The sequence below is a fragment of the Sebastes fasciatus genome, chromosome 4, assembly GCF_043250625.1.
Source record: "Sebastes fasciatus isolate fSebFas1 chromosome 4, fSebFas1.pri, whole genome shotgun sequence".
Lineage (NCBI taxonomy): Eukaryota > Metazoa > Chordata > Actinopteri > Perciformes > Sebastidae > Sebastes > Sebastes fasciatus.
This window is the reverse complement of record NC_133798.1, coordinates 5,941,260-5,963,172: the sequence shown is the minus strand read 5'-3', so window position 1 is coordinate 5,963,172 and position 21,913 is coordinate 5,941,260. Positions and strand designations below refer to the sequence as shown.

Genomic DNA, 21,913 nt, shown 5'->3' with positions numbered 1-21,913 from the left:
TGTATGTGGTAGGAAGGGCTCTTTTCATCCCTCCAAATCCAAAACCTGATGATGCGAGCACAGGCCGAGCAGCAGCAGTGAGGAGTTATTTCAGGCCACAGACCTCTCTAATCATTCTCTCCAGCAGAGAGAACTGGGAGATGTTTGTGTCTTTACGACCGCTCATCCCATGGCTGCATCATTACAAGGAGCACGTACAGTTTTGGAGTCTGGATCAATTTATCTTGGAAGTAGATCCAATAAAAACAGTTCACAGGGAGGTATGGATTACCCAGCGTAACGGGAACACTGATCCAGACTGTTAATGGATTTGAATGAAATTTTTTGGAGGGGTGGGGTGTGGCATAATGAACAATCCATTCGATTTTGGTGGCGATCCGGACCATGATCCGGATTCAGGAATTTCTTTAAGGATTTCGATCAGCCTGAGCATTAAAGTGGCAATAGGCAGTATATTTTTGGCATCATTTGGCAAACTTTCCATAATAACCTTTCATCATATTGTAATTCAAGTGTTCTGAGAGATAACTAGACTTCTGCTCCTCCTCATGGCTCTGTTTTCAGGCTTTAGAAAATCTAGCCCGTGACGGGAGACTTTGACCAATCACAGGTCATTTCATTGAGAGAGAGCGTTCCTATTGGCTGTGCTCCGGTCATGTGACTGGTACTTGGCATTCCTTCACCAGATTTCACAATGGTGGCGGTGTCGCAAACTTTCTCATTTTACAGCTAAACCGTGCACTACAAGATGATTCTGAAAACATTTGAGGAGAGAAAAAGGCATTAACGTAACAGAATATTGATTCATATTTGATCAGCACTGCCTAGTTTGACCATTTGGTCGGAGTTCGCGAGTGATTGACAGCCGGCTCTCATAGACGGCAGCTGGACAGCAGATGTCAGGTCAGCTCTTACTGTCTCCATGGATACAATTTTTTTTTCTTTTCATCGCTATTGACTTTAACAGTATATTAAAAAAGCACCTGTGTATAGAAGTGGAAGATCTGCTTATGTATCTGTAATCTGAAAACAATAGCATGCAGACATCCACTCAGTGAGACAGAGAGAGGGGGGGGGGGGGCAGAGGAAGTAATGGGGTTGCTGAGTAATTGCTCTCAGGCAGCAGATTACACGCAGCGCTGTGGAAAGTCATCGGTTCACCCCTAACCTGCTTTAAGCCAACGGTGAGCACGTGTGTGTTTTTCCTCTGTGTGTGATTTTCTATTTTTCTTTACTATTTAAAATGGGTAAAATCAGGCGGCAACCTCCGATCCTGAAAAGTGAAGCCAATGCTGAAGTGCCTTAAACTTGCATTCTTTCTAATAGCCAGCAGGGGGCGACTCCTCTGGTTGCAAAACGAAGTCTGGTTGTATAGAAGTCTATGAGGAAATGAGCCTACTTCTCACTGCATTTATTACCTCAGTAAACATTGTAAACATGAGTTTATGGTCTCAATCACTAGTTTCAAGTCTTCTTCAATACAGCATGATGTTCATTTAGTAAATTATGATCCCATTTAGAGTCAAATAGACCATAAAGCAGGGGATGCTTTAGGGCGTGGCTACCTTTTGAGGTCACTACCGCAGCTTTGTGCGCCCTTGTCCATGTTTTTGTCTTACAACTTTAACCCTTTTACAGTGACCTGAAAACACGTTCATGTAACATTTCGGTCGCCTAAAAATGTCTTATTCATTTATAGTTCGGTTGTACTTAGCTCCACCCTCTCATGTTACTTCTGGTTCCAAAAGAAAACAAGATGGCGACGGCCAAAATGACATACTCCAGGCTTCAAAACATGAATGTATAAAGAGAGCTGGATACAGCGTTGGAGGCGGGGCCCCGTTCATTCCTATGAGAGTTGCTCAGTGGCGGATGAAGACAAAATGGCTCGACTTCCGAGTGGAAAAGTACCCGGATCTTCCGGCGATCTTCCGCATCCATTGGGCCCATGGAGAAGGCGCAGTAGCGTCCGCTCGGTCACAGGGTCACAGCTGTCACGCTGTCGTCACGGCTTGCTAACTCCGCCTCCCAGCTCTGGCTCCAGCCTCGTTCTGGGTCTCATTCACATGAACGGAGGAAGGGAAATAACTCTGGATTCAGCTATTAGTGCATTTAACAACTTTTAGGACCTAATGATTTAAATAAGGACTATTAGAGTGTTCGTAGGAAGTTGATTCACCTAAAATAAAATGATCTGCTGAGTTACAGATGTCTCTTGCCCAATGTAAATCTATAGGAAAAAAGTATTTCGTTTTGATTCTCAGCCTCTCCTTCACCTGCTCTCTCTTTCTCGCTCTCTCTCTCTCACAAACACATTGACAACGGACTAGGGATGCCACAAAACCAGAAATTAGTAGTTAATTATAATGGTCAATTCCAATAACAGTGCCATGATCGTCGATACCAATTCGCTATCCCGGTAAGAAACAAAAGTAAAACAATAAACCACCTTAAAAAGAATCTAATTCTGTGGGAAACATTGGAAAGGGTTTATTTTATTCATTTATTTATATTTATATTGTCTTTACTCCTCAAAGGTGAAGAGCCCGTCATTGTTGTATAAATCAATAGTCTTTGTAACTCCTCTTTCAGCCAACCGCCGGGTTTCAAGTAGGCATTTCCACAAACTGGAGAGAACTGGGACAGTTGTGACGTTACTCCTAAAAGCTTTTTGCACTTTAAACCAAACCTTAGTTGTACTCACTACAAGGGGATTTTATGTATCTTCTTTTTAATTTAACAAGTTGTTTGAAGTAGAAAATGCATATATAAACGCAGAGTGGTTGTTGTATTCTGTTCAGTTCAGGGAGGGTTTGAGAATTAAAGCATTGCTGCTCTTAACTGTGCGGCACTATAGTACCAAAATATAAGTTGAGAAACTGTATGTTGATGAGAAACTGTGGCGAATACAGTAAGTTCAGTCTTATTCTTGGTTTGTTTTGTTGTATAAATACTGCTTTAAAAATGTTTTGAGATTTTTAACTCTGTCTTCTGGTTTTTAATATCCAATTCTAAATGCACTGGAGTCTTCATCACTGCTGACCCTACAGCGGCTGAGCAGTTTGTTCAGTCACATAATAGTGACCTACTAACCTCTGAGCTTGATGTGGCAATTGTCTTTGTCCTGACTACCTGCTTTATAATGTCAAACGTGTTAAGCTTCATTCTATCTGATCTGAAAATCCGATTCAGGTCCAGCGATGAACTTGTTCAACTCGTCCGCTTAAAAAGTATTGTATTGAAATGAACAATTGATTTGTGAAGTGACCCGTGACTACTGTTCAATCACATTACAAATGGACCTGGGTGATGGCACCAGATTTGTCAGTCTTCTACAAAGGCCTCGATTGAATTGTATCGCGTTCTCTGTTCTGTTCTCTTCAAACGGGTGATGTAATTAAGCGTTAAAGATGCTTTTACAACTTGCAAGGCACCACTGGGGAATCTGCAGCCGAGGTGGGCAGGGATTAAATGTGTTGGTCAGAAAAAGAGTGCAAATGCTGTATTGATTAAGCACTGATGCTGTATTGACAGGACGTGTCAATAAAGAGGCAGGAGGGTTGACTGTGGTTGACTGATGGGTATAATGATCAAAGGCTTGCTAAAGCACTGAGTTGTACAGTAATGTCAGTTACTTGTGTTTGTGATGGTGTTGGGGTAGGATCTAAACTGTCTTTGTCTCTATCAGTCTGTCTGCCTCTCTGCTAATATCCTCTGATTGTCTCTTTTGGTCACTGAGTCTGATGTAGTAAGTTAATGAACAAACCTCTATGCTGTTTTTCCTTCAAGCACCCTATCATTATACACTACACCTGTGTGTGATAGGCTACCTATCAGTATGATCTATACCAGTGATTCACAGCCTTTTTTTCTCAGACTTGCCTCCAAAGTAGTGGCGTCATCAGCATCGGGAATGCTTTTTCATCTAGCCGCCGCGAATCTTTCTGACAGAGGAAAATCGAATCATCATGAAATGTAAATAATTTAATTCTCGACCACACCGACCCTTGCTGCTGCCTGTCTGTGTGTGTGGACGTAGAGACTGAGGGAGGGGAGCTACTTCTGCTCAGCTTGTCTGGCTCACACAGCAGTAGGGATGCACGACGATATCGGCAAGTCATCGGTATCGGCAGATAAAGGCTTTAAAGGTCCCATATTGTAAAAAGTAAGATTTTCATGTCTTTTATATTATAAAGCAGGTTTAAGTGCTTTATAAATACTATGAAAGTATCAAAGCGCTTAATATACAGAGAAATACACACAGCCCGTATTAAGAAATTGTGCTTTTGAAACAAGCCGTTAGGATTTCTGTCCATTTGTGATGTCACAAATATACAATATTTAGACCATTACACGGTTTTAAACGTAAACATTCTAAATGTGTCCCAGTTTATTCCTGGTTGCAGTGTATGTGAATGACATCAGCTGACAGGAAGTAAACATGGACCCAAACTGTTGCCAGGCAACGAAATTAAACAAAAACAACAATTTATTAACAATAAATCAAAATAATTACAATGACCCAACTTAAAACTACTTCCCAAGTAGCAGGACGAAAACACAAAACACACACAGCACCTAACACAGGCTGATACGTTACATAAAAACAAATATGGCTTTTTTTACAGGGCTCCAGAGGTGCGACCAAAAATCTGTCAAGTGTGACTAAACATTTTTATTGGTCGCACCGGTGCGTCTAACATTTAACAGTTCTGTCTCTGTGTGTGTAGCGTTATTGTTTTCCTTCGCCCAATACTCACTTTTACTGAATAGGACCTGCATCATAATAAATAAATCAATCAGCACATCCCGTTAACTAGGTCTCGTCCTGCCGATTTCAACATGGATTTGTTGTTGAGGATATTTTTTTTAAGGTAAATCATCTTCCACGTCTGAACAGTTGAATAGTCTTTATTTAAATCATTAGGACCTAAAAGTTGTAAAATGCACTAACAGCCGAATCCAGAGTTATTTCCCTTCCTCTGTTCATGTGAATGGGGAAATTTTATACTCGGAAGTCAAGCTTTTTCTGCTTTTCTACATGCGCCACTGAGCAACTTTCATAGGTTTGAATGGGGCCCCGCCTCCGATCCAGTTCTCTTCATACATCCATGCATCAACCACGATCTTTTCCTAAATCTAAGTGGTTTTGTTGCTGAAACCTAAACTTCATGTGAAGACCGAAGTTTATTTTGAAAAGACACTATGCATGTAATGACCAAATATTGATACGTGTTCCCTGACACGTCCAAAAGTGACCCTAGAGGGGTACCTATAGTTTGAGGCTTGGGGCCACCGACCAAGCGTTGGTATTTGACAAAATCTGGGGTGAGAATGTGCTGGGTATTGTCATTCAAACATAGTTAGGTCAAACAGATCAATCTGCTGGCTACCACAAAAGTGTAGCTTTCTTTAGTGACAGCTGCTAAGAGGAGTTGTCTTATTCCAGTAGAATGTTATGGTGTAAGCTACCAATGTAACATAGTACATGCCAGTCAAAAGTGGCAGTTGTCAGTGGCGTTCCAGTAACGTCAAATATTTGTGTGGTACACAACAACAACTGATCAACAGTCGGCAGTGTCATATGCCAGTAAGAGTCTGTGTATGTCAGTGGGGAGTGGTATCTGTCAATAGAACATGAGTGGCATACTGTTTATAAGTGGCAAATGCCACCTAAACAAACCAACAGCCGCTTCTAGAATCCTGCATGACTGCTTGTTTGCATCACGTTCCAATTATCTTCTCATCCATTAATATAAATGAACACATTCTGTCAGCTGTTCAACTGCTTGCATATTGCCAAGGAAATGCAATTAACAAACCTATTAAAATTAAGATCATGATGCAAGAACAGTCTTGTGTTAATCAGAAACACAAAAATGTTTTTGAATCAGTTCATGAATCCCAGCTACGGTGCTCATTACTGAATATCTGAATATCACAAACACAACACTGAACTAGACCACAGTTCCTCCCTGTGAGGTCTGATTCAAGATGCATGCTGTCACATGCATGTTGTAAAAACATGAATGAATGCCAAATCATCAAACCCATTCATGTTCCTGAATCAAGCAGCAGCCATTTAATGCGCCCCAGCATGGCTTGTTTGACCTCTACCTGCACCGGACAAAAGATGGATGGAAGGAAGAGGCAACTTGACTGCGGCTGCTCTCTCTCTGTGTGTGTGTGTGTGTATGTGTGTGTGTGTGTGTGTGTGTGTGTGTGTGTGTGTGTGTGTGTGTGCGTGTGTGTGCGCGTGCCTGCCTGCGTGTGTGTATATGTGTGTATATGTGTGTATACGTGCGCATGAGACAACGCAATCTCAAGGCGAGACCTCATAAGGTTACGTACAAAAAATGCAATTGCAAGGCTGTTACTGGTCTGTGTCGTGATTAACATTAGCCTAGTAAACACATCTTTCACATCTGAATGGATGGATCAACACACACACACACACATACACACAAACACACACACACACACGCACACACACACACTCTCTTTCTTCTGCATCACCACTGGCCTTTGTCTTGAATTTTAAAGTGACAATCTGTTCTCCCTTGTGACGATGATTTTGAGTCTCCTTTGTCCCCCTTTACCCTCCCTCTCTGTCTCTCGTTCATAAACACACACACACACACACACACACACACACACACACACACACGTACGCACACACCAACCTCCCAAGGGCAAACAGGGGGAGAGGCACCTGTGGCCTGTCTGATTAACAGCCATTTTATAGAGCAGAGAGACTGGAGTGTTTTCAGTACAGCAGCGATGAGTGCCTTCTGAGAATCCACAGTGCAGTGCCTGTTCAAAACGGGCCTGTTGTGTTGCTAACCGCTCATACAAACAACTTCACACTCGACACCGTGCTGCATTGGGTCCCGAGCAATACACCTGCCGTGACGTCGTTGTGTCAGACGCCCAAGTCGTGGCTACTTACGGTCACAAACACCGGTGAAATACACTCTGGTTCACGGGAAAAAACACCGGGGGCGGACTTTACCGTTAGGCAAGGTAGGTTAACTGCCTGGGTCCCCTGACTAAAAGGGCCCCTAACAGCTATAGATTTATTATGATGTTTAGATAGATACAAAACATATTGAATTTTGATAGTATTCTAACTCATTTGACCCGAAATAACTTACACTTCACCCCAAGGCACTTAAAAAATATGCAACTCAACTGTATACTTCTTACTATGTACTTCTACTTCAGTGGAAAACAACAAAACATACAGTTATTGTGCATAGCAGCAGATAGAATGGGCAGTATGGGGTGATTTTGGGCATCATTGGATAGATCCTCCTTTGTCAGACAGTATGCACACTATTTTGGAGTTGCTGTTTTTTTTACATTCTTCTTAACATGGATTGTCTTGTTCTGACCCCTAAACTGGCACAAATTAGACCATAGACCACATTTTGCTAAGACTTTGTCTTGATATTATGCAAGCACGTTGGAATCTATGACTGAGAGCCATGACAGTAAGCCTTGAGCTTTTGGGGCCCTTGGAGTTCTAGGATCCTGGGGCAGGTTGCCTACTTTCCCATTTGATAATCCAGCCTTGGTCCTATGTGACTTTACTGGATTAACTATGTCTTTCTGAGATAAAACATTATACTGTGTAAATATCCACACTGCAAAAGTTCCATGAATGCAGCATTTATCTCCCAAAACCAATGAAATAAAAATGGCCTGTGAATTCTTTGTGATGCTTTATGTTTGGAATGCCCTAAATGGAGACTGGATTTAGAAAGTACGTTTATCAATCAGATTTTCACTTTGACCAAGTTTTTAATCTACAATTTCTATTTAACACTAATCCACATTAAACTAATTAAATTTCATTTGAGTTCGGTAACCTACTAGTAGTAGCTAGCCTACATATAGCTGCCTTGAATACTGCACTAGAATATTGACCAGAACAATTAAAATTATTACTGCACCTGCAGCCTCACACCATTTCATTAATAGGTCATCAAATGAATGTTTACTGACTGGCAACTAAGTCTCCTACCTTTTCTGGGACTGACTTGAAGACTTGGGCTGAAGCATTAGAATCCCTGAGGGAAGTCAGGCTCGGTGCTGCTTATAAATACCAATACCAATACTCAAATCTATCCTGTTCACCACAATGACAGCGACCGATGAGGATGAAATACAGCGACAATCAGGAGAGAAATCCCCGTATCACACTGTTCGCGTCTACAACCCAAACCGGGTCGTGTCTAGAAGGTTACCCACAAAGTTGCGAAAACTCTTGCGAGACTCACTGCCTGATGACCTATCCAAACATAAAATATTGAACGTACTGGTGATTTTTCTATGGTAATAAGTAAGTAAACTATTATAGGTTTCTACCACACCTCACACATATTTTACATATATTTTAATGTAAATTGTATTTTATTGTCTTTTTATGTGTGAAACAAATGAATAACATATAGCAAAAATGCCTAACCTTAACCATTTGAGGTCAATGCTTAACCTTAACTATTCCAGGTCAATGCCTAACCTTAACTATTTTAGGTCAATGCCTTACCTTAACTATTCCAGGTCAATGCCTAACCTTAACTATTTTAGGTCAATGCCTAACCGTAACCATTCCAGGTCAATGCCTTACCTTAACTATTCCAGGTCAATGCCTAACCTTAACTATTTGAGGTAAGTGCCTAACCTTAACTATTTGAGATCAATCCCTAACCTTAACTATTTGAGGTCAATGCCTAACCTTAACCAATTCGAGGTTGATGCCTTACCTTAACTTTTCCAGGTCAATGCCTTACCTTAACTATTCCAGGTCAATGCCTAACCTTAATTATTTGAGGTCAATGCCTAACCCTAACCATTCGAGGTCAATGCCTAACCTTAACTATCCCAGGTCAATGCCTAACCTTAACTATTCCAGGTCAATGCCTAACATTAACCATTCCAGGTCAATGCCTAACCCTAACCATTCCAGGTCAGTGCCTAACCTTAACCATTCCAGGTCAATGCCTAACCTTAACTATTCCAGGTCAATGCCTAATCTTAACTATTTGAGGTCAATGCCTAACCTTAACCATTTGAGGTCAATGCCTAACCTTAACCATTCGAGTTCAATGCCTAACCTTAACCATTCGAGGTCAATGCCTAACCTTAACCATTCGAGGTCAATGCCTAACCTTAACCATTCGAGGTCAATGCCTAACCTTAACTATTCGAGGTTCAACTCCTGACCCTAACCACCACAGGTCAATGCCTAACCTTAACTATTCGAAGTCAATGCCTAATCTCAACCATCTCACCAGAGTTTTGCAACTTCCAGGTTACCTTCTAGACACAACCCCCAAACTGGGAGCCACGTTCATATTTAAAGTAGCATATTTGGTGGGTTTGTTTGGTCTACATTTTCAGTGAAATCACTGTCTAGATCAGTGCCGTCTGATTCAAATGGTGAATGGATCTAATGCTAAATACTCATTCACACACCCATGGCACCGCCTTCGGGAGCAATTTTTGTTTCAGTATCTTGCCCAAGAACACTTCCATACGCGGACTCAAGGAGCCGGGGATTGGTGACCGCCGATCTTCCGTTTAGTGGACGACCCGCTCTATCGCACAGCCACCTCTACAGATGCTGCAGAAGAGGAGCAGCGTTTCTCCCCCCTGGATCTTTTCACCATCATAATTTGTATCTTGTCTCTTCTCCAACTGCATTGGAGAGTTGCACTCCAACTCCAGTCTGATCCAAAGGCAAATAAATAAATATAGACCAACAATACAAAACCTATTTAATGTAGTCTGACATAAGAATGACCTTATGTGATCCTCAACACTCCACACCATAAAACCTTTCAGCACTGTCTGCACTTTCATCACCCCACACCCATGGCAGAAATCAAGCTGAACATGATGTTCTGTGGTAAATGACTTATCTCAAGGAAGGTTAACTTTTGTAGCATTCTGAAATGGCTGTCGGAAAGTACATTATAAATACTAAAACCCTAGTGGCAGGGTGGACGGCTGGGCCCCTTAAACCAACATAAAAAACTACAAAGGAAAGAGAAATTACAACAACATAATAACTCAGTCATAATGGACCGGCCCTCTATCAGAGGGTCAGTGGGCAGCCCAATATGAGAAGGGATGACGTGCAGTGGGCCAGTTCTCATCCAAAGATCTGGGGGCGGCCCAAGGCAATGACACCCATGAGAAAAAGATAAGAAAATGAAATACAAAAGAAAGACAGGAAGAAAAAAAGGGCTTTATTTCTCTCTCCTCCTTCTCCTCGGACATACCTGCACATTCCTCTGGTCACAGTTATTCATATACAAATATATGACACACTTACACAACTTTCATACATGCACACAAACACTTACAATTCTCCCACTGATAAAAAACAATACAAATCTGTACCACTTTTAAATCAGAATGTCTGGTTCATACGTCTTGCGCTAATGTTTGTGTATTTCGTTACACCTTTGTCTGTCTAATTTGTCAACCTGTTCATATTATGTCACGGTAAAAAAAAAAAAACTACAACCCTATTATATACTTATGACAATGCTTCACACTAATGTGATTTGTCTTAAAACTGAAGTAGGCGAGATTGGAGCAAATATGATTAAAAAAAGTTATTTTTATAAAAGTCGCTCTATCATGACAGTAGTGCATGAAACAGGTAACCTGGAAAAAAACATGTTCCTCTGTGTCCTCCTGTGCTCCTACTGGGATCTGCAAGATTTCACAGACCGGAGGAAAACAAGCAGTAAGAGCTGATCTGAGGTCCGCTGTCCAGCTGCCGTCTATGAGAGCCGGCTGTCAATCACTCGTGAACTCCGACCAAATGGTCAAACTAGGCAGCGATGATCAAATATGAATCAATATTATGTTACTGTAATGCCTATTTCTCTCCTCAAATGTTTTCAGAATAATTTTGTAGTGTACTGTTTAGCTGTAAAATGAGAAAGTTTGTAACGCGGCGGCCATTGTAAAATCTGTTGAAGTAAAGCCAAGCACAGCCAATAGGAACAGTCTCGCTCTGAAATGACCTGTGATTGGCCAAAGTCTCCTGTCACAGGCTAGATTATTTAAAGCCTGAAAACAGAGCCATGAGGAGGTGCAGAAGTCTAGTTATCTCTCAGAACACTTGAATTACAATATGATGAAAGGTTATTACGGAATTTTTGCCCAATGATGCCAGAAATATACTGCCTACTGCAGCTTTAACTGGGCTGTGCCATGCAAATTTACTGGTATAGTCCTTTAAGGCAGACCTTTCTTTTTTTCATGGCACAGTGGGAAGAGGACATGATGACTAATAACTGTAATATATGCAGCAAGTCATCGTTTTGGTTAATTGTTGCATTTATGTATTCATTTTTATGTTTCATGTGAAAATGTTCAAGTAAACCACATTTCAAAAAGGAAAGCTGCATTTTTGTGGTCCACAAAAGGGGATTTGTTCCGGCATAAACAAGCATGAAGCTTCAGATATGTGGAGCACGGCAGTAGTCACAAGTGTGAGTATGATGTCTGTTTTGGTTTTCATATATAATAAAAGATTATCCCACTGTTTCTGGAAGAACATTCTCAATAAATTATTGATTCCTTTTCATTGAGGGGATTATCTAATGTGAACAATGACAAACTGAGCATGTTTCTTATGTTAAATTCATATTAGACTTGTCCTTCCTATAGCTGGGTGGGAACACAGCTGCATCGGTCCCAATAGAACCTGGTCTCGCTCTAGTTCCTTTGCTCTGAATTGGACACGAAAACTGAAAAGCTCCAGGGTTTGAAATAACTACTAGGTGTGTTCAGGCATAGACCAAACCAGGCTGGAGAAAAGCAGCCACCTTGCACTATGTTGGATTTAATCTTGGGAAACTGGCTCTTAAATACTATGCTCCACACAAGTAAAACAATCTGCAAAAGCTGGTAAAATTAGACAAGCTAATCCTTTTTAATCAATTGAAATCTCTCTTGTAGAGCAGTGCGAATGAAAGTGTTTTCTATGAAGTGATGTTGTCCCTTAGCTGATGTCCTTGGCCTGTTTATGTTGAAGTCCTAGGCCTGTTTTTATGTTGATGTCCTTGGCCTGTTTGTGGTATAATCTCTTGATGTATATTGTAACTTCTGTGTGCTTCTGTTGTTTTACTGCAATCAGGCCGTCCTTGTAAAAGAGAGCTTGCTCTCAATGGCCTTTCCTATTGAAATAACACATGAATACAAAAAGAACAGTTACATTTCTAGAGTCCTGCCATGGTTTGAGAATATTCCAACTGTGTGGCATGCCTCTTTTATATGTCACGGGTGCCCAAAAAGACTTCCACAAAGGATACACTGGTGTTTTCTCGCTCTCAGACCAAGTTAAGCTGGTTTACTAAAGGGATTTCCACTCTAATGAAAAATTATATAACAAACATGACAAATGTCAGCATTTAAAAGAAAAAAGAAGATTCCATTTAATTTTTCATGGGAAGATCGCCGCCATGTTGCAGTACTCTAGCCTGTGATGTCACTAGGTTGGTCGGCTCAGCTGAGTTACACAGATACAACAGTAGAGACCGTGAAAGTCAGAGACTGAGGCGACACGGGATCGAAGAAAACAAAAGAGGGGACACTATTTGCTCCTGGATGTAAAGATGAGTTTAACAATGTTAAAACCAAGGACAAAACAGTCCATTTCATAAACTGACACTGAAACAGAGGTCAGTAAGTTACTGCAGCGCTGGCTAGTGGCACTGAAAGAGCCCTCCGACAGTCACTGAGTCCAGATGCAGCTGACTGTCTCCCCATCTTCTGTCCTCTCCCCTCTCTGATCACCTGTCTCTGTCTCCTCATCTCCCGTCCTCTCCCCTCACGTCCTGCAATGTGGCTGCCACTAGCCCCACCTTTTTAGCCACAATAAGCTAGCTGTTGACCACACCCATATGACAATCCCACAGTGGTAGTGCACCCAATACCCTTAACATTGCTACAATGCTACTTTGAGTCAATCAAGGTGATTTAGTCATAAACATACTGGTGTTTCCTGTAGATTTACCATTTCCTGAAGGCCTCTCTTCACCCGTAGGGATGCACCAATGCCGATACCAGTATCGGATATCGGTCCGATACTTTGCTCATGTACTCATACTCATACTCGTACTCATAAAAATGACCACTTTATGACAATGTAACGTTAACCGACAAGATTAGTGCCTTGCATGCAGTGGTTGATGTGCCCAATAAGTCACCCAGCTGCAAAGATAACCCGATGAACAAACAGGTTATATCCATCTTTTATCGGCAGCTGAACAAGCAACAAGCGTACTCTGTCAGGGTTTCCACCAGTGTATTGCAAGCCCGGCGTAACATTAGCGAGTGTCCGGTCGAGAGAGACAGTTATGTGTGATGATGAGTATGAGGTTAGCAGTAATGTTATAGCTGTGTACGTAGCAGTGCAGTGTAGGGGTGTGACGAAAGATCGTGCCACGAAATATCGTGATATAAAAATGTGACGATATGCATCGTCGAGACGAAAAACTGAATAGCGATATCAGGGCATAATAGGTACATCTAGTCATACAAGCACTGATCTGCATTCTCTCGTCTTTTTCAGTGCTTTGTTTGAACAGACGAGGGCGCTCTGAGTTCACACCAGTAGGTGAAGCACCGCCCCCACCGTCGTCTCGCTTTTTTTTACAGAAATATATCCCATTTAGTTAATTACGGCGTATCAGCGGCATGTTATCAATAGATAGTCGGACGACGGACACTACAATCTGAAAGTAAATGCATCTTAAGGATGCTCCCCCCCCTCCCCCACCCCTCGTCTTTCAAATATCTTGTATGGCAGCCTTTTGGATTCCCTGTTGAAACACAAAATAGGAAACTGAAGATGCATATGATGATTCATACTGGAGAGAAACCTTTTAGTTCAGTGTGTGGAAAAAGGTTCAGTCAGAAAGTAGAACTGAAGTGACACATTCTATTACAAGATGATTAGGCAATACCCTGTTACTAGTTGTAACGCATTACAATTTCATTAAAAAATGGAACTATAGGGCAAACAACAGCATTGTTTTGCATTTTGTGCCTTTTGAATAAAAGGAGACCCAAGCCAAGTGCCCATGTCTTGCTTGCCACCTGCTGATTTAAGTGAAGGCGGTTAGCCTCGAAGTTAGCAACAACTCCAGCTCAGGCGCACTTAAGGTGGGCTGACCTTTAAGGTGGACCAGCTATTCTCCTTTAAAGCTGAAGTAGGCGAGATTGGAGCAAATATGATTAAAAAAAGTTATTTTTATAAAGAAACAGGTAACCTGAAAAAAATCATGTTCCCCTGTGTCCTCCGGTGCTCCTAACGGCATCTGCAGGATTTCACAGACTGGAGTAAAACAAGCAGTAAGAGCTGATCTGGAGTCTGCTGTCCAGCTGCCGTCTATGAGAGCCGGCTGTCAATCACTCGCGAACTCCGACCAAACAGTCAAATTAGGCAGCGCTGATCAAATATGAATCAATATTCTGTTACTGTAATGCCTATTTCTCGCCTCAAATGTTTTCTGAATCATCTTGTAGTGTACTGTTTAGCTGTAAAATGAGAAAGTTTGTGAAGGAACAGCATCATGCTTTATATTTAATCTGTTACAGCCAGAAAGTCATCGTTAAAACTGTAATGGTATTGTTAAGTACTCGATATCGATACTCGGTATCGGCAAGTAGACAAAAATAAGTACTTGTACTTGGTCTGAAAAAAAAAGTGGTGTCAGTGTATCCCCATTCTGAATGTTACTCTGTTATCTCCTCCCACTGATATGAAAGCATATCAGAGTCGCTAGGCGATGTAGGCAGGGAAAAACAGCTGAGATGTTGACGTCCAACTTGCTATTCTCCTGCTGTGAGCCGGTCAGGGCTTTGGTAATGAGAGCCTGGGGACCTGGCTGAGCCTGCTGTGTGCGTGCGTGTGTGTGTGTGTGTGTGTGTGTGTGTGTGTGTGTGTGTGTGTGTGTGTGTGTGTGTGTGTGTGTGTGTGTGTGTGTGTGTGTGTGTGTGTGTGTGTGTGTGTGTGTGTGTGTGTGTGCGCGCGCGCGCGCGCGCGCGCGCGCGCGCGCGTGTGTGTGTGTGTGTGCGTGTGTGAGAGAGAAAGAGAAGGAATATGTCTATAATCTTCCTTGAGAACTTTATCACTGAGTGTTTGTGTGTTCCTATAGGCTATGTGCTATGTGTTGGAAGGGAACCAGCTGTGGCCATGTGGTGAACTCTTTGTCTGTGTGTATGTGTGTGTGTGTGTGTGTGTGTGTGTGTGTGTGTGTGTATACCTATACATATATGTGAGTTTGTGTGTGTGTACAGGTGAAGGTGTGTGCGTGTACTTGTCGTCCTTACAGGTTCAGTCACACACACAGAAACATATTGTGGAGCGAGTGGTAAGCCGATGATAAGCATGAACATCCCCCCTCAACCCTTCTCTCTCCATCCTCTCCCTCCCTCCCTTTTTTTCCCCTGCCTCATCTTCCTCCTCCATCTCTTTTCCTCCTTCCTTCTTCCGTTTCTCCTCCCTCCCTCCCTCCCTCCCTCCCTCCCTCCCTCCCTCCTTTCCTCCTCTCTAATCGCCGGGCTAATTGACTCAGCCAGATTTGGCAACAGGCGTATTAGTGTCATTTCACACAACAAGGAATGACCTATACAGCCGGCGCAGCGGTGACAGTCAAGACAGAGCGAGCCCTGCAATGTTATGTTCACCAAATCCAATTCACCATGCACACGCACACAACACAATGTCCTATTAACAACTGTTTCGTGTGAGTGTTTGATGCACTGTGTGCTTGTATGCTTCAAACTGAAGCTTTAGAACTCAATTTCAGACCATTTTTCTGCAGAAAATGTTGAGTATGAAGTGTTAAAAAGCTGAATTCCTCTGTGTTTTCTGCTGGCACTGTGCAGTCCACCCACCTCAGCCAACACAGTGGAGGAACCTGAGGGAAACAGATTGTTTTACACAGCAGGTCAGCTTGTTTTATTTCTGTAGAGCCTATATTCTGACTGTCTTTCTCTCACTCAGAGCATCCTCAGACTGGCCTCAACTTCCCTTCACAGCAATGCAATTTAATGGCACCGCATTGGTGTCATTTCCTACCTGCAGGTAAACAAGGTGTGCGTAATTGTAGTGTAGGAGCGGATGGGATGCATTTGTGTGAGGTTTTATCTCTCATGTTTAACCCTTCAGCATCACTCACATTCTGCCAGGTGTGTGAGTGTGCGTGTGCATGTGTGTTTGGCGTGTGTGTGTGTGTGTGTGTGTGTGTGTCTGCGTGCGTGTGAGTTTGTGCGTGTATGTGTGCGTGTGTGTCAGTGTGTTTGTGTGCATACATGTGTGTGTGCGTGTGCGTGCGTGTGTTTGTGTGTGTGCGTGTAGACCGTCCTTACCGCTGTGCGCGCTGAACCAGCGGGGTGCGATGTGCAGGGGTAAGGTGTCAGCCAGCGACCCCCGGGACCCCAGGTAGAGCACCCCGTCCGTGTGGTGCCCTCCGCCGCCCCCACTGTCCTGGTAGCCGGTACCGTGGTGGGGGGGGGCGGTAGTGACCCCCGACCCCCCTCCAGCCCGGTCCGAGTCCGTCCCTCTGGGGGTGTAGAAGCCGAAGGGCACGGCGGGGCTGTGCTCGATGCCCATCCCGGCCACGGAGCTCACCGAGCGGCTCCGCAGACCCATGGTGCCGCTCGGCCGGTAGTGGCCGAAGTGGGCCGAGGGTGGCACCGCGCTGTCATCGGTAGACACGCCGGGAAAAGCCCCCCGGGGCCGCCCCGCCGTGCTCTGCTTTCCCCCCATCCAAAGTGAGACACAGACGGGGGTGGGGGACGGTTCTGGGCGGAAAACAAGGAGGGGGCTCGGCTCGATCCGCAGCGGGTCGAGAGAGCCTGTCGCCCCCCTCCCCTCCTCGCTCCCTGTCTGTCTCTCGGCCTGTCTGCCTGTCTCTGTCTGTCCTGTCTTGTCCGTGTGCCTCAGCTGGATCGTCAGCTCTGACTCTCCGCAGACGCAACAGTCCGGTCCGCTGCTGAGCGGAACATGAGCCCGCCCTGCCGTCTGGATTCACCTCACAGCCGCAGACACAACCTCCACACTACCGTGGGGGGTAGGGGGGGTGACGAGCCGAATGACGCCGAAATGACAAACAGATGTACACACAGCAACACACACTCCTCTTCGCTGTCCGTCCAGCAGCTGATCAACAGGGCTGGATCACAGCAGGCGGGCCGCCCGGCAGCAACACGTTAACCCGGCCCGGCCCGGATCACAGCAGCGCCGCAGTGTTCACTCCTCATCTGATCTCACACATCGTGACAACTGTTGCTGTCTGTCTGACCGCCAAAAAAACACGGTCTGCCTTTGAACACACAAAAAAATATATATATATGACGTCGCCGTCCCCGCTGTCCGGTCCGGTCCGGTCCGGTGGTCTCCAACCCAGAGGTCGCGTGTTTTTCTCGGGGATCGGGGTGACAGTGAAGCCGCTCCCCAGAGCTCACTGATCGGCGCTCCGGTACTCTCCGCTCCGCCGCCGCTCTGCTGCTGCTGCTGCTGCTGGCCAGACAGACAATGGAGGCGCTCAGTGCGCAAGCCCGGATCATAAATACAGACAGGACAGGAGGAGACGGTATACTGGGAGAAGAAGGCACTGTACACGCTGCTTTAATTCCTAATCAAGGGGGCAATGGGTTTGGGAAATGTCTGCAGTGTTACCTTAAAGCTTTTTGGGATCATCTGTAGGATGTGACAAGGTGTGGCAGTGGACACATTGAACCTACATTGGATTTTATACCATAATTTGAGAAGACTATAAGCAAAAAATCTCAGGACTTCATTTAGTAGTTATATCTAAAAAAAAACAAGAGGAGCATTATGAGCAAGTGTGTGTGTGAAATGTTTTAAACACATGTCAATATCCTTATCAATTCAGTTTATTCACAGAGGCACACAGAAGGTTGGGATCTTTAAAGGGCAAAGGAATCCCTTCTGTTGAGTCTATTTCTTAATTGAGGAATATAGAGCTATATGGTGAGTTGCCCTAATGTGGGACACCTATAAGCTCAATTGGGTGTAGGTCGTCCTCAAACAAATAAAAGTCAATAAAATGATGTGGTTAACACAAGCTGTGGTGTCAAGTGATCGAAATCACATGACAATCTCCAAGGTCCAATTATAGATTAGTGTATAGCGATCATCAAACTGGCTACCAAAGGTCAATGACATAGTGTTTAGACTAAAGTAATGTTAAGGGTATACATTTCTTATACATAAAACAATCCTGTTTTATCAGGATATGTTAATGATGAGTTTGTTCATCAAAAGATATTATAATATGGAGTAAATATACTATATTTTTTCCATTGTCCCACTTTAGGAAATATGGTTTTGAAAAGTGCTTAATGTGGGACAGCATGAATTGTGCAATATCAATGGTTATTTATAAGGTTTTAGTCTTCTAATGCATTATTTAAGCACATTATATTCCATAACTGGAGGTGGCTGCATCTCTGTTAAAGTTGAGTTCAGTTATGAGTTGTTGTTTTTTTTCTAATTTCTGCAGGTTGTTGTTTTTAATCCTATGCATTACAGGTTTCTCTATAATTACCCATAATGCAGTGTGTGGTAAACAATGGTTTTATGCAGGTTCAGGTTTAATGTGTTGCCTCAAGGTTTGATGTGTTGTCTTCTAACAGGCCCTCTGCCTGTTAACGGTTGGATGTGTTCCCTGTATAATCAAATGAAAACATTTGAATGGTTTAACATTTTAACTTAGCAATTCACAGCACATTTTTAGCTGTGCATTAAATTAGGCTTTCTTTGCATAACAGATATGTAAATATAGGCTAATTAATGTCTTTCTAATATGACTAAATGCTTCAAAACTATTATAGTCTTATTGTTTGTTTGATGTTTGATTATTCATGTAACATCTACAAAACCTAGATGTTATAACAGCAGTAACATTGTAAGTGGTAAATTACATGACTGTCCCACATTAGGAAATAGTAATTTGTCTGAGACAACTTGGCACTTAGAGTACTAATATGTCTACCATTTCTTTTATGAGCGTGATATCTGAATTTTCTTTTTTTGGTTTGATTAGGACACATCCTGGAGATTTGGAAGTGGTACTAGGTGAGGGATTTAATGTATTGGCTTCATATCGTAATATATTACAGAAGTATGAAATGCAAAAAATTTCCCACATTATTAGGCTAATTCACCCAACCTTGTCTTTTCCATTAGCCGACCCCTGATCCTGCTCTGCTCTCTCTCACCGTCAGGCCTACAGCCAGCATATTGTTGTCATTACCAAGTTATGCACAGATTTTTCCACCATATGCTAAATTATTGGGATTACTGGCTCACATGTTTTGTTTGGGATTACTTGGTCTAATCCTGAGCATGCGCATGTGTGTGTGTGAGTGTGTGTGTGTGGGTAATCATCAGTCTGTTTTTGGCTCTTTGTTTCTTCACAATAACACACAGTCAGACTTATACAGTCTTCTTGACCTCGCTACCCAATAAGGTAAACTATGGTAAAGTATTAAGGCCTACTGCAATAGGTGTTAATCTATCCTGCTCTAATGACAGCAGGCCTATAAATGGTCCCCTCTTTGCTAGTCGGGCATTCAGACACACACGCACACACACACACACACACACACACACACACACACACACACACACACACACACACACACACGCACGAACACACAACTAAAATGGTTCTAATATAAATATAAAACCACAGGGGGAGAATATATAAGCATACAGGGCCAGGGCAACTCTATCTACTGTGTTCATTTGACTTCCTGTTGTTATCATAGTAGGCCTATAACTGTCAAGGTTTACCACACATGAAATTAGCCAATGACACAGACAGAATCCTAGAATGGATAACAGTTAGAAAGTGTCTAGACTGTCCTCACACACAGTCTTCTTAAAGGGGACATATCATGAAAAACTAAATTTAACAGTGTTTGTGCACATCCATTTGGGTATCTGGAGTGTCTACCAACACACCAACTGTGAAATAAGACAACCCAGTCAGTTTTTTGTGGGCTGCCTAGATCAGAAAACATCTGACTCAACAAGCCATTCAGATGTGGCTCCCCTTCCTATGTCACATGCAGGCTCATTAGAATATATCGCCCACAGCTTCTCCGACCAATCTCACGTTCCATGAGCAGGGGCGGTATTGCATTCGCTTTACCGCACCGTTGTGACGAAAAGAGAGCTGAGCCGGAAGGCAAAGCTCTCGATCTACCGTTCAATCTTCGTTCCTACTCTCACCTATGGTCATGAGGGTTGGGTCATGACCGAAAGAACGAGGTCGCGGGTGCAAGCGGCCGAAATGGGTTTCCTCAGGAGGGTGGCTGGCGTCTCCCTTAGAGATAGGGTAAGAAGCTCAGTCATCCGTGAGGGACTCGGAGTAGAGTCCTTGCTCCTTTGCGTCGAAAGGAGCCAGTTGAGGTGGTTCGGGCATCTAGCACGGATGCCTCCTGGGCGCCTCCCTTGGGAGGTGTTCCAGGCACGACCAGCTGGGAGGAGACCACGGGGAAGACCCAGGACTAGATGGAGAGATTATATCTCTACTCTGGCCTGGGAACGCCTCGGGATCCCCCAGTCAGAGCTGGTTAATGTGGCCCGGGAAAGGGAAGTTTGGGGTCCCCTGCTGGAGCTGTTGCCCCCGCGACCCGATCCCGGATAAGCGGTTGAAGATGGATGGATGGATGGCCCACAGCTTGAGAACTACTTTTGCAAAGGTGCACCATTTTTTTCTCGCAAGCCAATCAGAGCAGACTGGGCTTTTTCTGGAGGGGGTGTTAAAGAGACAGGCGCTAAAACGGAGTGAATACAGGTATATCCAGACAGACAGTATAGGAGAAAAATAATGTGGTTTTTGAACATTGCTTCCACCCTCCAGTCAGTTTTACTTCCTGCTTTTTAGTTAACGTTCTTTCTCAAACAGAGAATGGGGGTGTGGTTAATAGTCAGACGTAGAGTAATTCATTACCACGGCAACAGGATTGAAACGTTTCTCAGCCGAGTTTAGATGAAACCAGTTTAAAGGTCTAGTTTTCTCTCAGAACACTTGAATTACAATATGCTGAAAGGGAATTTTTGCCCAATGATGCCAAAAACGTTCTGCCTACTGAAGCTTTAATGCTCTGAATATCATATAGAGAACCATTAATGTTCACTTAATGGCTGTAAGCTATATGAAAAACAATATTTACAGGCCAACAGAAGCAGAAATGAGTCAACAGCATTTTATCTTATCCATCTTCTATAAGACACTGTATGTTTGTCCCAGTCTGTGCCCAGTGAGCTGAGGGGATGCACTGCTGACACTCTGTGGTGCAGCACAGTATTACTTCTTCACTGTAACAGGACTGGATCGAGTCAATGGACAGTAGACGCTCAGTCTCACAACCATTCAGCAGTATTCTGTATTTTTCAGTGTTTCACTGCTACAGGGAGGCAAAGTGGAACTCTAATAATTTTAAAATCCACATGCTGTAGTGCAGCTGCCCTCCGACGCCAAGATGGACAAGTATCCCAATATACTGCTGTATTTTCTGTGCTCTATGGTACAGAGTAGAAAGAATTAGAAAGAATTAGGCTACAGTAGGACAACATTCTGTAGGTCCTAACATCGGGCATACAGGTGAAATCATTTGTCAAGCCTGATACATCAAGTGCGAATGGAAAACAAACTTGTACTAGATCTACTTTGTGTTCAAGACATGAAAACTTGTTCAAGGAAGTGGGAACATTTCACCGTTTGTTTAAAGGGCCAGTGTGTAGAATTTGGTGCCATCTATAGCGGTGAGGTTGCAGATTGCAACCAACGGCAAACTTCTCCCGTGTGCCGAGCGTGTAGAGCTATACGGTGGCAGACGT

The 21,913-nt window shown here is 43.4% G+C and overlaps 1 protein-coding gene and 1 long non-coding RNA gene across 2 annotated transcripts in view; one reads left to right on the top strand and one right to left on the bottom strand.

Moving 5' to 3' along the window:
• Positions 1-17,553, bottom strand: part of znrf1 (zinc and ring finger 1) — a 70,045-nt gene extending 52,492 nt beyond the window's left edge. The window contains exon 1 of the mRNA XM_074631676.1: positions 16,405-17,553. Within this exon, the coding sequence (XP_074487777.1) occupies positions 16,405-16,804 (400 nt within the window). The 5' untranslated portion in view covers positions 16,805-17,553. The remainder of the gene's footprint in view (positions 1-16,404) is intronic.
• The window catches only part of LOC141765594 (uncharacterized), a 371,017-nt gene that overhangs the window by 332,670 nt on the left and 16,434 nt on the right, over positions 1-21,913 (top strand). The window lies entirely within an intron of this gene.